The following is a 15,064-nucleotide window of genomic DNA, read 5'->3' as shown; positions in this document are numbered from 1 at the left end:
CTGTCATGCTTCAAGCGAGCTAGGAACCTTAAGGATAGGTTAGTCAAGGCAGATGTAGGCCCAGGCATAGTGGTCCCTAAGCAAACTTTCCTACAAACTCAGAGACGTGGTACATTTCCCTGCCTGAACTGTCTCAAGTGTAGTAATGTACAAAAGGGTCCCTCTGTTTTTCACCCACAAACTGGTAAGGCCATCCCCATAAAAAGCTTCTACACCTGTGAGTCCACATTCGTGGTCTATCTTATCAAATGCCCTTGCGGTTTGGCCTATGTGGGCGAGACCACACAAACAGTGAGGGATAGAGTGGCCCAACATAAGTCCACCATCCGATGTAACAAGAAGCACCTCCCCCTCCCACATCACTTTTCCGAAAAGAATCATAGCATTTCCCAACTCCGGTTCCAGGTTCTAGAACAGGTAGATATCCCTAGAAGGGGCCAAAACCGTACTAAAATGCTTCAAAGGAGGGAAGCATACTGGATTTACACATTACAGACCCTAGAACCAAAGGGATTAAACAGGGACTATGACGTCTCAGCTTTTTTGTAATATACTGTGTACGATGTTAGTACATTTGTCAGGCATATTGACCTTGATTGACTTGTTATGTTTTGGTTTTAACTGTTTCATGTCTTTTCTTCACAGAACCGTTAATTGCACCTCACGCACCGAGCACGGGTCTTACCCCACACGGTACAGTATTTATGCACAATGCCATTTTTTGATATAGAGTGTTACTCTTATCTCTATATCGCCCTTGGGTGACCACCTTTTAGGGTCCTGTTTTCATTCACATGGCTAGTTTAATTTATTTGCAGTGTTCTAAGGCTTGTTCTTAGCCTTGCTCATTCATCTGTTCCAGCCCCTCATTCAGCGATCCGGTCATCTTACAGTCCGCCCGGCGCTGCGGCTCTCCCTATACTTAGCCGCTATTACCATATACACAGCCTCTGCAGGCCCTTTCCCTTATGCGCAGGCGCCGTTAGCCCCGGACACCGCACTGGTTTCATCCATGCCGGCATCTTTCCTGCGCATGCGCAGCCCTCCCGATCAGGTGTTCCCTATGACGCGGCAGGTCAGGTGACCGCCAGGCAGTGCGCACTTAAACCCGGAAGTGCCACTGCCGGTCACCAGTCCCGGGAGGAACGCCATCCCTGCAGCACGGCGCCGTGCACTCCGAGATTCCAGGTATTTGCTATACCCTATCCCAGCAGCGCTCGCTCCCCTCTACCACTCCCCTCAGCCCCGTTACCGACCTCCATCTTCTCTCCTCCACAGCGCTACCGCTCCTGCGAGTATCTCGCCTCTCCATAGCGCTCATCCCCCGCACCTCCGGACTCCCAGGTAACAGTGGCTGCATCAGGGTAATTTCCATGTCTCTGACTTTTTAGCCATTTTTCATGCGATATGTCATATTCCTTCCTCATGTTGTGTTTCCCAGGCGCTCTCTCTTTCCGGACCCCGTCCGACGCCGGCACCTTTGTGGGCCCATACATGGTCTTTGTGTTTTCCAGGTATTATCTTGAGGCCTCTGGGGGCGTATTATCCGGGTCTATACATTACATTATACATCATTCAATATATTTTTACCTTTATTTCTCTGACCAATATATACAGGCTCTAGGTGGTCACACATAAGGGCTGGTCCTTTTATTCAGAATATCTACAGGGCCTTATGCCCAGTCACCCTGCACGATATCTGCATGATGGCAATAATGTGTGTACTCATGTGTTTTTGTCTTAATGTTCTTATGTTTTAGGCATCTTTCACCTTGCACTCTAGCTCTGTGACCCCGCGTCTTGGGAGGTCACTTCATATTCTGTATCCTTTGGGGATGGTCATTTTGCCTCTCGCTCGGTTTATCCCTTGGCAGGATACATTACTGTCACTGTACAATTTTCCTATACACGGTCACAGTCTATAGTTTCTCCTGAACGAGGCTCACGACTCACGGAACACCAGGCCGGATCCGTTTAGTCCGCCACTGTTGTTGTTGTCTGTCATATAACAAGTGATGTATTTTATTTTATTATTTTGATCAGGCTGTATCACGTTAGTAGATATGAAGTGAGCGAGGGCAAGGCCGCCCATGCATATCCATGATCTGGCCCAGCAAAACTTCCACACTCAGATTCCATCTTAACAAACGTATCTTTACTGTTATACATTTTCCTTAACACAGCAGAACACAATAATAAACAGTACAAAGTATGCTTATTCACAGAAATAACGTGTAATAACAAACTATCCCTCATTGTCCCTATCCACACGTTACCAGTTTCTTTGCTCCAGGAGGTTATCTTCCCACGTCGCAGGCCTGTCTGTCACTGCAGGAAGACGCTCCAGCCGAGGAGAAAACAACAGGGAGTAAACAAAACTCTGTCTCTCAGGTCCAGACTGTAATCCTTGGGGTTCAGCAGGTAAGGGTGGAATGTTCGGCCTCTCAACAGAGGACCCGCTTACAGTTCATGGGCTCCAGGATCTGTGAAGATGTCACCGCTGAGTGCTCCGCAGTGTGGGAGCTGGGAACAATCTGGATGTCAGTTTCCAAGAGAGAGAGATCATCTAGGCAATCCTCTATATCGCATCTACAGGAGGACGCCAGCACACACAGACTTCTCTCTGCACCGACTGGTTTCCCGGGCTCTTTCTCTTCTCCCTTTCCTTCCTGGTCACATGACATAACAGGGGGGAGTTTAGCCAATACAGTCTGTTTCTCTGTAATCACATTCGGCATAGGTATAACTTCTGGCCACACGGGGGCAGTGTCTGTCACAGATTCTATGTCAATAATAACAGAACAGTCACAGCCGGCCAGCTCACTACACGCCCCCCCCACTTGAGGGTTGGCAGTCCCTGTAAACGACTGACTCCAGGGCGGCGATGGCTGTGGAGGTTGTAGGACCCGGCTGTGAAAAGGGCCACACATATTGGTCTATGTAGGACTGTCCCGGGGGCACTACTGCGGTGGTCCTCGCTGTCCGCCTAACGGGTGCCAGTCTCTCTCCCCGATCAGTCACTCCACTCTCCGCCCCAGTCGGTAAGTCAGTCTAGGAGGTAAGGGGTTCAGACGCGTCAGTCAGGCGAGCAGGGGTAGGGATGTCTTCCACCTCTACATCCCCGGTATCGGTGTCTCCCACAGTATTAGTGACATCCGTCTCTCTAGGCATTATAGGAGGGGAGTCAGGCTGAGAACGACAGGGGCGCAACATGTTACGGTGCAGGGTGCGGAGGCTGCCGCTGTCTTCGCCTTGTACTTGGTAGACGGGGCCACCAGGGTACGAGTGTCCAATTATTCGATAGACTTCGGTCTCCCACTTGGGCCGGAGTTTTCCTTGCGGTTTCTTTATACGAACTAGGACTAGTTGACCCACACTCAGTAGGTCTTCTTGTACTGGAAGTGGATCAGCGTGGACCTGGTCCTGGATCTGCTGTTCCACCAGCCGGTAGACAGTTTCCATCCTTTGACGGTGTGCTTGTAGCCAGGAAGGATAGGTACCACAGGTGTCTTCATCAGAGTTAGACAGGTGTAGCTCATGGATGCCTTTGCCTGGGCGGCCAAAAAGGAGGGTGTAAGGCGTGTATCCGGTGACAGAATGGACTTGATTGTTATAGGCCCACAGCAGTTCTGGGAGGAATCGAGGCCAGTCGGGCTTTTTGTCTTCTGCTAAGGTTCGGATCAGTTGTAAGAGGGTCCGGTTGAAACGTTCACACGCGCCATTCCCTTGTGGATGATACGGGGTGGTCCTGGACTTCTTGATTCCATACATCTGCTGAAGTTCTTCAATGACTCGCCCTTCGAAACACGCCCCCTGATCAGAATGCAGCCGCTCCGGACACCCGTAGACCCGAACGAAGTGTTGACAGATGGCCTGTGCAGCTGATTCGGCAGTCTGATCTTTGGTAGCAACAGCGACAGCGAATTTCGTGAAGTGGTCCACCATCACCAGACAGTACTGGTAGCCACTATTCGCCGTTCCGATCAACAGATAGTCCACCATCAACAACTCGAGGGGCCTGGATGTGCTAATAGTCTGGACGGGTGCACGCTGCTCAGTAGACTTGTGGAGTTCACATGTACGACATCTTAGGCAGACGTTTTCAACCAGCTTACGTAGTCCTGGGCAAAAAATGAATTGTTGGGTCCACCGGAGGGTCTTGTCTATACCGAAGTGGCCGTTCCTTCTGTGGGCTTCAGCCACCATCTCATGGGCTAGCTGTACCGGGACGACAATCTGCAAACATTCTTCCAGCATATGGGATAAAAGGGCCCTGCGATACAAGACTCCATCCTTCACGATCAGCCGATCCCATTGGGCAAGTAGGGCAGAGGCCCTGGTTGATAGTCGGGCTCTTACTTCGGAAGGTGGTTTCTCTTGTGTCTTCACGTACTGTTTCAGTAAGACGTGTTCAGGGTCTCGATCTTGAAGCTTGGCCCATTCTTGTTGGGACAGGGGGGACCCCACTACGGCTTCGATCCCACCTACAGCATACTGGCGGCTATCTTCTATTTGTTTAGCTAGCCGGGCAAAGTCGGGCAGTTCATCTCCCTCTAACTCTTCATCCCGGTCCCCTAAAGGCGGGGATGATGTCACTCTGGAAAGGCTGTCAGCATTCTGATTCTCCGTCCCCGCTCTGTATTTAATTTTGTATTGGAATCTAGAGAGCCTTGCCATCCAGCGCTGTTCCATTGCCCCTAGTTTGGCATTTTCTAGGTGGGCAAGAGGATTGTTGTCTGTCACGACCAGCACCTCCGCCCCTGTCAGGTAGCCAGCAAATTTCTCTCTCATAGACCAGGTCAGGGCCAGGAGTTCCAGGCGGAAAGAGCTGTAGTTGATGGGGTTCTTTTCGGTGTCACGGAGGGATCTACTGGCATAGGCTATTACGCGTTCCTTGTTATCTTGGACTTGGGAGAGGACCGCCCCGAGACCTTGAAGGCTGGCATCGGTGTATAACTGGAACGGCAAGGTGTAGTCTGCAAATGCCAGAATAGGGGGTGATGTCAGAGCAGCTTGAAGCGCCCGGAAGGATCTTTCTTGGTCGGGCCCCCAGCTGATGCTTCGTCCTCTGGGACTGTTCGCGGTCCCTCGGAGGGTCTCATGCAGTGGTTCCGCAAGCCGGGCAAAGTCCTTGACAAATCGGCGGTAATAGCCCGCTAGCCCCAGGAAAGCCTGGACTTCTTTGATGGTAGTTGGTTGTGGCCACTCTCGGACAGCTGCTATCTTCTCTGGAGAGGGTTGGACACCTTCGGCCGAGATCCGGTGTCCCAGGTAATCGATCTCCTGCTGGAATAGACGGCACTTGCTGGGCTTCAACTTCAAGCTGTGTTTCTTCAAGCGCTGGAACACTTTGCCAAGCTTGTGAAGATGATCCTCAAAGGTGGCGGAGTATACCACGATGTCATCAAGGTATATCAGCGTGAATTCGAAGTTGAAATCTCCCAGACAGCGTTCCATCAGTCTCTGAAAGGTCCCTGGTGCGTTACTCAAGCCGAATGGCATCCGGTCAAACTCGTACAGGCCCATGGGAAGGATGAAGGCGGTCTTTTCTCTGTCCTTCTCACTCATGGGGACCTGCCAATATCCACTGGCCAAGTCTAGAGACGAAAAATATTTGGCCTTTTTCAGGGCGGTCAGTGACTCTTCGATCCGGGGGAGTGGATAGGAGTCCCGGATCGTGCAAGCGTTCAGCCGATGGTAGTCTATGCAAAATCTCAGGGATCCATCTTTCTTTTTAACTATCACCACGGGTGCAGCCCATGGGCTCTGGCTCTCCCGCACCACTCCGGCGTGTAGCATAGATTCTAAGAGGCTTTTCACCTCCTGGTATTGTTGAGGTGGTATTTGTCGGTACCTCTCGCGAATAGGGGCAGCATCGCCCGTGGGAATCTCGTGTTGGATACTGGTGGTGTACCCGAAGTCGGTGTCATGCTTTGCAAAGGAGTCTTGGTGTTCTCGCAGTAGTTTCTCCACTTGAGACACTTCCTGTTTGGTGTACTGGGACGGGTCCAGTTGCACTTTTTCCAGTAGTTTTCGCCCAATGTCTTCATCATCTGCTTGAGCATTTATGGCTGAGACAGTTACCGTCCGGCCATCTTCTGTAGACGGGGTGAATTGTAAGGGTCCCATGGGGTTCACTTCTGTGGGTAGAGCATATACTCTGGCAAGTTGCGTGCCAGCCTCGAGAGCTACACCTACGTCTGCGGTGTTGTTTAGCCTGACAGGGACTCTTCCGTTCCTCACGACGGCTAGGGTACGGGCGACTAGTGGGTTTAGCTTACCCCCACTTGGAGCCCTCGGCTCGATTAACACTTCAACTCCTTCAAGTTGTCGGTTGGTGTTAAGAGGCAGGGAAATGACTGTCTCTTTTTCAGCGGGCAAAGTAATCCGGGTACAGCGGGGCACTTTAATGGCTGCTAGGGGTAGTTGTTCCTTTGCCATCTGTTGAAGTCCAACGGTCCGGATTACGCGCTGGAACGCCAGACGAGTCGGTTTATGTTTGTTAACTTTCTGCCAGTACTTGGGCCCTTTTCTTGTCAACAGCATAAGGTCCAGGTCTTTCAAGATATTCATTCCGATTATTACTGGGGTCTCGGAGCCGAAGCCTTCCTTGACAATGACGATTCCTCGTTTCCCTAGGTCTTGTCCGCAGGCCTTCGTATCCATCCAGGCGACTCCGGTTACTGGAATGGGTAGGTTATTAGCCGCAATTATCTTAATGGTGTTATCTGGATCACAAGCAGTTCTTGGTTTGAGGCACTTTTCATAAAACTGTTCAGAGATCATGGTTACTTGCAACCCAGTGTCCATCAATCCTTGCACCGCAACTCCCTCCAGAACAACTTCAAGTGTAGGACTACTCGAGGCAAGAGTACTCCGTTGCTGGTTCTGTTTTTCTACACCCCGTTCTCTGTCCCCCCCTGCTGCTCGAACCTCAGCTGCAGGGGTGTCTAGTTTAACGGCGGCCATTGTGGTGAGACCTGGCGTGGTGGCTCTGCTTGTGGATGTAGCTGATATTCTGTTCGTCGTGGTAACTGATGGTTTGTTCGTTGAGGACAACGATTCGCCCTGTGGCGAGGGTCACCACATGACCAACACGGTCCCGCGGGACGGCTAGGTCGTATCCGCTGGTCTCTCTGTCGTTCTAGTGTTAACTGTGACACCTGTTGCTGTAAATCTGCTACCATCTGTTTCAGCTCCTCGGTGTCACTGTTGGGCTGTTTACTGTTTAATATGGATCTGCACGCAGCGCTTTGAGTCCCCACATCCATGACGGGTCCCCTAGAACGTTCTATGGCTTCCTGCTTGACTTCAGCGACGGTGAGAGTCGGCGTCATCCGAATCAAGTCCTGTAGCGTACGGTTAAGATACTGGTCTCTCAGCCCTATAACGAATTGGTCTCTCAGTACCAGGTCACGAGGAGCTATAGTAGCCAGTTGTTCCCCTTTTGCACAGACTTGTTCAAGGAGTACCTGAAGGGCATTTGCATATTGGGGAATGTCCTCCCATTCAAGCTGTGTCCGTCTGAAGAACAGGTATCGCAGTGTTCCCTGGTACGTAGTAGGTCCATAGGTCTTCTCCGGCACCCGCACCAAATCCTCCAACACACGCTGCCCCCTGACCGTCTCCAGTCTGACTGTCGTCCATGCCTCCCCCTCTAGCGTCAGTACCGCCATTTCTGCCAAGGTCTTAGGGTCAATATTATACATTTCTCCCAGTATCCGCACTTGTTCCGCCCACTCTGGTACGGGGTAGTTTCGCACGCCAAATTTCCTGACCTGGTTTACAATGGACACCGGCGGTGGTTTCTGACTGTATACTGGGCCTGGGTGGGAATCCTGCTGGGCACAGATCCTGCCGACTATGCCAGATGAAGTGAGCGAGGGCAAGGCCGCCCATGCATATCCATGATCTGGCCCAGCAAAACTTCCACACTCAGATTCCATCTTAACAAACGTATCTTTACTGTTATACATTTTTCTCAACACAGCAGAACACAATAATAAACAGTACAAAGTATGCTTATTCACAGAAATAACGTGTAATAACAAACTTTCCCTCACTGTCCCTATCCACACGTTACCAGTTCCTTTGCTCCAGGAGGTTATCTTCCCACGTCGCAGGCCTGTCTGTCACTGCAGGAAGACGCTCCAGCCGAGGAGAAAACAACAGGGAGTAAACAAAACTCTGTCTCTCAGGTCCAGACTGTAATCCTTGGGGTTCAGCAGGTAAGGGTGGAATGTTCGGCCTCTCAACAGAGGACCCGCTTACAGTTCATGGGCTCCAGGATCTGTGAAGATGTCACCGCTGAGTGCTCTGCAGTGTGGGAGCTGGGAACAATCTGGATGTCAGTTTCCAAGAGAGAGAGATCATCCAGGCAATCCTCTATATCGCATCAACAGGAGGACGCCAGCACACACAGACTTCTCTCTGCACCGACTGGTTTCCCGGGCTCTTTCTCTTCTCCCTTTCCTTCCTGGTCACATGACATAACAGGGGGGAGCTTAGCCAATACAGTCTGTTTCTCTGTAATCACATTCGGCATAGGTATAACTTCTGGCCACACGGGGGCAGTGTCTGTCACAGATTCCATGTCAATAATAACAGAACAGTCACAGCCGGCCAGCTCACTACAGATATATTGTGCATCATGTATTTTTTCTAAAAATATCCTCTTGTGTTTTTTCTACATATATACTGCAGTATTCAAAAACGATTTCTGATGAAGGTCTTGTGATTAGACCGAAAACGTTTAAAATTTGAACTGGATGCACCAAATAAACGAATTGTTCACCTCTTATCATGCAAAAATTCTCCTGAGTGCCAAGTAATTTATTGCTTAGTGCTGTCTTCCCGTTCGTGCCTGTGTCTCCTTGGAGGGGGTTGAGGTCCAAATAGAATTATCTTCTTCAGAACAACTACCCACGGGACTCCTAGTGGCGCATACGTTAACCATTGTATGAGAAGGGACTGTTCCTGTACGGTGCATTAATTTAGGAGATCAGGACATTACTGTTGTTCCCAGAAGTGTGGTTGCCCGAGTAATGAACCCACCTGAGGAAGTAATACCCTCTCAAGCAGTACAACTGGAAATACAACTTGGGGACCCTTAGACTGTGGCAGTGAACTCCATCTCACTACCAGAACCTAATTACATTAAAGAGGGCCGACCCATACTGGAACAAATGCGGTCCGAGTTGACCTAACTCACACCCACCCAGGTACAACAGGTAGAAGCTATGCTGGGTAGGTATAAAGATGTTTTTGTTCTCCACGAAGATGATTTTGGCTGAACCATGGCCATTATGTACGAAATATCAACTGGAAGCACCGCACCTATAAGAGAGCGTTACCGACAAATTCCCCCACAGTTATAAAAGGAAGTGAAGAGCATGTTGAACTAGACATTGCAGGAGGGCATCATTAGGGAGAGCCAGAGTCCGAGGGTTGCCCCAATTGTGTTAGTGCGAAAGAAAGATGGTACCTTATGTTTTTGTGTGGATTACTGAAAACTCATCGCCTGTACCATGAGAGACTCATACCCATTGCCCAGGATTGAGGAGTCCCTATCCGCTCTGGGAAAAGCCAGGGTCTTCTCTTGGCTACTGGCAAGTATCCATGTCTGAACAAGATAGAGCAAAGACAGCCTTTATTCTTCCCATGGGCTTGTACGAGTTCAATCGAATGCAGTTTGGTTTAGCCAATGCTCCTGGAACTTTTCAACGTCTCATGGAAAGATGCCTAGAAGACTTGAATTTCGAATCCACGCTCATCTACCTGGACGACATTATCGCCTATGCGGCCTCATTCAAGGAACACCTGCAGCACTTAGAATAAGTGTTGGCTGCCTTCAGAGACACGGACTAAAAGTGAAGTCTCAAAAATGCCATTTGTTTCGCAGACAGATTGACTACTTGGGTCAGGTCGCTTCTGCTGAAGGAATAGAGCCCTCCAAAGAAAAGATTGCTATGACTCAAGACTGGCCCACTCCAGAGACCATAAAGGACGTTCGGGCATTCCTGGGACCGGATATTATAGGTGCTTTGTGAAGAACTTCGTTTGACGGGCAAAGCTTTTACTGGAGCTGTTGAAAAAGGTACCTTCCGGTGCAAAAAAATGGAAAATCTGCTGGAAGGAGTCCCAAGAAGAGGCCTTTCAGGATCTAAAGAGAGCACTCACAGAAGCGCCTGTCTTGGCTTATGCAGATTTCTCGCAACCGTTTATTCTCCACCCCGATGGGAGTCTGCTGGGACTTGGAGCTGTGTTGTCACAGATGCAGGACGGGAGAGAGAGAGTGATCGCGTACGCTAGCAGGTCCCTTCACGATTCCAAACGCAATCCGGACAACTACAGCTCCTTTAATTTGAAGCTGCTAGTGTTGGTGTGGGCTATGACAGAGAGATTTGTGGAATATCTATCTGGCTCCGAAGTATTAGTGCGCACTGACAATAACCTGCTAGCGCACCTGAAGAATGCGAGACTGGGGTCTCTGGAACAGCAATGGCGAAGTTTCGCTATAAAATTGCCTATAAGAGGGGAGCAGAAAACACTCATGCCGATGCCCTGTCTAGGAGAAGAAGTACTAATTCAGAGTGAGGCAGAGATGCGGAGCTGGAAGATGAAGAAATCCCAAAGTTTCTGAGACCTGCCAGGATGGTGGTGGCAACCCAGGAGCAAATACACACCTCAGCCCAGGAAGGCATACTGGGACGATCCCGGGATGAGTGGGTTCAACTTCAACAGGAAGATAGTGAACTGGCATTGATGAGACAGTGTGTGACTGCTCAAAGACTCCCCAGCTCGGCAGAAAGAAGTACTGTCTCCAGAGGAGTTACGAATCCTTCAGCAGAGGGAACAGCTTCGGATGACGTACGGTCTACTGTATCGGAAAGCACTATTGCAGACTGAGCTGAGTGCGACCTGGCAGGTCATAATCCCAACAGCATTGTTATCCGAGATTGTCGTTACTGCACATGAACAAGGGGCCAACTTTGGTCCAGAAAAGACCTTCCAAGGGTTACAATGGTTCATTTACCATCCCCAGTTGAGACAAAAGTGGAAGAGGCCTGTTGAATGTGTCGAACATGTGAACTGACTAAGCCGCCGGAGCAGAGAGCTCCCGTCCAGTCCATCGTAACCTCCGCTCCTCTATAACTCTTGACAATAGACTATAGACCATTGGCCCAACCCAGCATTGGCCCAGACCAGGGCTATGAGCATTGCTTAGTAATGGTGGATCACTTTACAAAGTTTGCCGTGGTGACTCCAACTTGAGACCAGACCACAGAGTCCGCTGTATATGCAATCTGCAAGAATTTCATCCAAACCTATGGGTGTCCGAAGAGGATTCATTCCGATCAGGGAGCCTGTTTCTTGGGAAGAGTCATGGATGAGCTACATCGCCTATACCAGATCGATAAGTCTCGTACTACTCCATACCACCCTCAGGGTAATGGCACCTGTGAACAATTTAATCGTACGCTAATTCAGATGCTAAGAACTTTAGAAGAAGAGCGAAAGGCCTGAATATGTTCCTGAACTGGTGTGGATGTATAATAATCGAGTACACCAAACCACAGGATATACGCCTTACTTCCTCCTGTTTGATCGAGATGGAAAATGAATCTCTGAGGTGGCATTGGACCCAGAAGAGGATTACCCGCAGACAGGGGTGTCCTCCTGGGTTCGATAACATCGACATCGTCTACAAACCTTACATTAATTGGTTCAGACTAGACTGCAGGAGCTAGAATATGCAGAGAAGACCCCATCCAGAGCAACAGAGTTTCAAATTGGAGACCGTGTCTAGTGCGGGAGAAAGTCCCGTATCGTGTAAAGAGAGGAGTCAGTCCTGAGGGACCATGTATGAAGTCCATCCTGAGGGAAAGGAGGATGCCCCCACTCGAACTCTCCACCAGAATATGTTCCGACTCTGCTTATCTAAAAACCCTGTATGGGTGGAAGAGGAGCCAGAGGCTCCCGAAACTATCCAGACACCGGTAGCAGAAGAGGACGAAGAAGGGGGTGAAGAGTTGAGCTCCGAGGATTTTGAAAGGATAGAACCAGAGAATACAGCCTCACCCATGGCTCTGCCCTCACAACCGGATTCTGCCCCACAAGAGAGCTCCACTACTTTTCCTGATCTGAGATGCTCCGAAAGAACAACAGCTGGCAAGCCCCCCAATCACTATGAACAAGCAAATTTCATCTGGCAACAATTCACACAGAAGAAGAAGAGACAGTTACACACTCCTCGAAGGGTCTCGGAATGGTGAGGAAAAAGAATGGGGGAGTGTAGGGAGGAGAGCCAAGCTAACAGTCCCTCCTGTGTGTCTGGATTGGAACTGTCGGGGCTGTCACCATTATTCCAGGGGGAAGAGATTTTCGACCAGAGCAGTTCAGGACACCTGACTCATGGGGGCGGGTCCGACTTAAATAGCGATGTGCGCAGGAAGACGGGGCTTTTGGCGGGGAACCAGCATGAGAAAACAGAGACGGATGACTTCCTCTCAACTTACCAACATGAGCTATCCGGGCCTTCTCACTCGGTTAGCAGTGCCATCCCGATTGACAACACAGAGCCTGGAGAGATCCCTGCACCATATAGTGACCAGTACGGACTTCAGAGCATCGTTCCGCTCACCACCACAGAGTCACCGCTCAGTCCTATCCCTGTGGGGCCTACTGAGTGCCGGACTGTTCTTGTGGACTCGACCGCTGGACTGCATGCTACCTCTGCGGCCTTGTCTGCTGACCTGTTTGCTACGTCAGCGGTGCCGCGGACCAACACCTCTACAACATTTCGTGCCCGTACCAGGAGACCACGTGCAAAAGGACCCAGAGGACTCACCACCGCAAGGAGCCAGTGCATCGCCTTTCTGAGGGACCGAATTGGAAACTTTTCGCGCCGTCAGCGGCGCCACTGAGGGATCTTCCAGCCACCTCCTACCAAGGCCCAGAGACTGATAAGTTGAACTGTTGTTTCCTTTATATTAATACCCCCTGCTTGATTTTATTATTGTGTTACATAAAATCCCTGTTAACCCTTGCTCTGCCTTCTGTGTGTCACTGCATCCCACGCACCTGTTCTCATCCTACACAGTCACAAGGTATAATGCTATGACCAGAGGCAAACCGCTATCATGTGCCCTTGCAACAACTTACCTTTCTCTGGTGTCCTTCCCGAGAGTGCAGCGCTCCACTCGCTCCATAACAGCTGACCACTGTTCCCAATGCACCGTACAGCGGCCACATACTCCGTGTAGGGAAGGAGTCCACTGAGGCTGTAGCTCATTTCCTTCTCTTTCCCCATGTACAGGTCAGGGGTGTAGTCCTGAGATAAGAAACAGAGATGTGATATTGACTTCAAAATATTAAATATCATTCATACAAGGGAGGAATCTGGCCGAGTCCCTCCAGTTCTCAAACCAAAGAGGATTCCACAAATCGGTTCTCCCTGCACTGACTTCACTAGCACAGCCAATCAGCAAGCTTTTAGACTGTCGGCACTTCCGGAACCATCACAGTCATGCCAAGTATTGGTATAGCTGCGATTGGCTGGCGCAGCACGTGCCCAGCTGTATAAAAGCCGGATCAAGAGTGTCGCTGCCATTATGCTCTCGTTATTGTAGGGATAGGACACAGCTGGATTGAGGGACAGATTTTGATTGTGCGCTCTGCAAACACAATGCTGTGTGCACTCTGCAACCCCTATATGTGCTAGTACTGTGTTAAAAGCTGCTGTGTGTACTCTGCACCCCTCGCCTGCAGGAGTACTGTCCTTTAAGCCACTGTGTGTACTCTGCACCCCCCACCTGTGGGAGTACTGTCCTTTAAGCCACTGTGTGTACTCTGCACCCCCCACCTGTGGAAGTACTGTCCTTTAAGCCACTGTGTGTACTCTGCACCCCCCACCTGTGGGAGTACTGTCCTTTAAGCCACTGTGTGTATTTTGCACCCCCCCCCCCCACCTGCAAGAGTACTGTTCTTTAAACTGCTTTGTATACTCTGCACCCATATCTGTGGGAGTACTGTCCTTTAAGCCACTGCGTATACTCTGCACCCCTCACCTGTGGAAGTACTGTCCTTTAAGCCACTGTGTGTACTCGGCACCCCCCACCTGTGAAAGTACTGTCCTTTAAGCCACTGTGTGTATTTTGCACCCCCCCACCTGCAGGAGTACTGTCCTTTAAACTGCTTTGTATACTCTGCACTCATATCTGTGGGAGTACTGTCCTTTAAACTGCTGTGTGTACTCTGCACCCACTCCTGTGGGAGTACTGTTCTTTATGCTGCTGTGCGTATTCTGCACCCCTCCGCCTGTGGGAGTACTGTACCATGTGCTAAACTTGGTGATGCAGACCTTCCTGAAAAACTAACCCCATATGACAGAGCTGCTGCTGAAAGTGCAGGCAGTGTGTGCACACTTTCATCATTCTCATCCTGCTCTCCAGTCAGAGCGGCAGCATCACTTCTGCCTTCCCGCTGCATATGCTGGAAGAACTGTGCGAGCAGCAGCAGGCAATAGTGAAGCTTCAGCCGCAGGACACACGGATAAGTCGTACTACAGAACAACCCCACTCCACCACCAATGAGTGGGCCTCCATGCTGGACATGTGTGCCATGTTGTGCTGCTCTGCATAGACACAACAGACAAAGAAACATGCAAAAACTGCAGGGATCCACAAAAATAACAATTTTTATTAATTACATATCCTAACACAGAACACTAATAAGTTAAAAACATTTAAAACAGACAATAGAAAAATTACCCAAGAAAATATATCTCACACGGGACCTGACCTCCTACATAATGTGCCTATATCGTCCTCAGCTAATGGCTATGACAAGGTGTATGTCGTTCAATATAAGCCACAGAATACAATATTTTTAGCTTGCTGGAACACCACAGTCTCCTCCCACCACCCCAAAAAAAGATTCGCATATGAGGGCGCACAACGCGCCCCCATAGCAGTCCCTGAAATTTGCCTGTAGTATTTCCTGTCAAATGTGAAGTAATTCTTGTCAAGAACAAAGTGAAGGAGTTCCAGAAAAAAGTTGTTAT

The 15,064-nt window shown here is 49.9% G+C and overlaps 1 protein-coding gene and 1 long non-coding RNA gene across 3 annotated transcripts in view; one reads left to right on the top strand and one right to left on the bottom strand.

Annotated features, from left to right (window-relative positions):
• Window positions 1-15,064, bottom strand: part of IL31RA (interleukin 31 receptor A) — an 88,098-nt gene that overhangs the window by 34,727 nt on the left and 38,307 nt on the right. The window contains exon 9 of the mRNA XM_077281394.1: window positions 13,165-13,333. Within this exon, the coding sequence (XP_077137509.1) occupies window positions 13,165-13,333 (169 nt within the window). The remainder of the gene's footprint in view (window positions 1-13,164; window positions 13,334-15,064) is intronic.
• On the top strand, window positions 644-2,821 carry LOC143793658 (uncharacterized). Of its 2 annotated transcripts, none has more exons than XR_013220174.1 (4): window positions 644-693; window positions 1,279-1,344; window positions 1,442-1,514; window positions 2,280-2,821. It is a non-coding gene; the product is annotated as an uncharacterized LOC143793658 (long non-coding RNA). The 2 variants fall into 2 exon arrangements; XR_013220175.1 differs by having other exon boundaries at window positions 1,761-2,821.

This window comes from Ranitomeya variabilis, chromosome 1 (genome assembly GCF_051348905.1).
Source record: "Ranitomeya variabilis isolate aRanVar5 chromosome 1, aRanVar5.hap1, whole genome shotgun sequence".
Taxonomy (NCBI): domain Eukaryota; kingdom Metazoa; phylum Chordata; class Amphibia; order Anura; family Dendrobatidae; genus Ranitomeya; species Ranitomeya variabilis.
The sequence above is the reverse complement of the archived record's forward strand: the minus strand, read 5'-3'. Positions and strand labels throughout refer to the sequence as shown.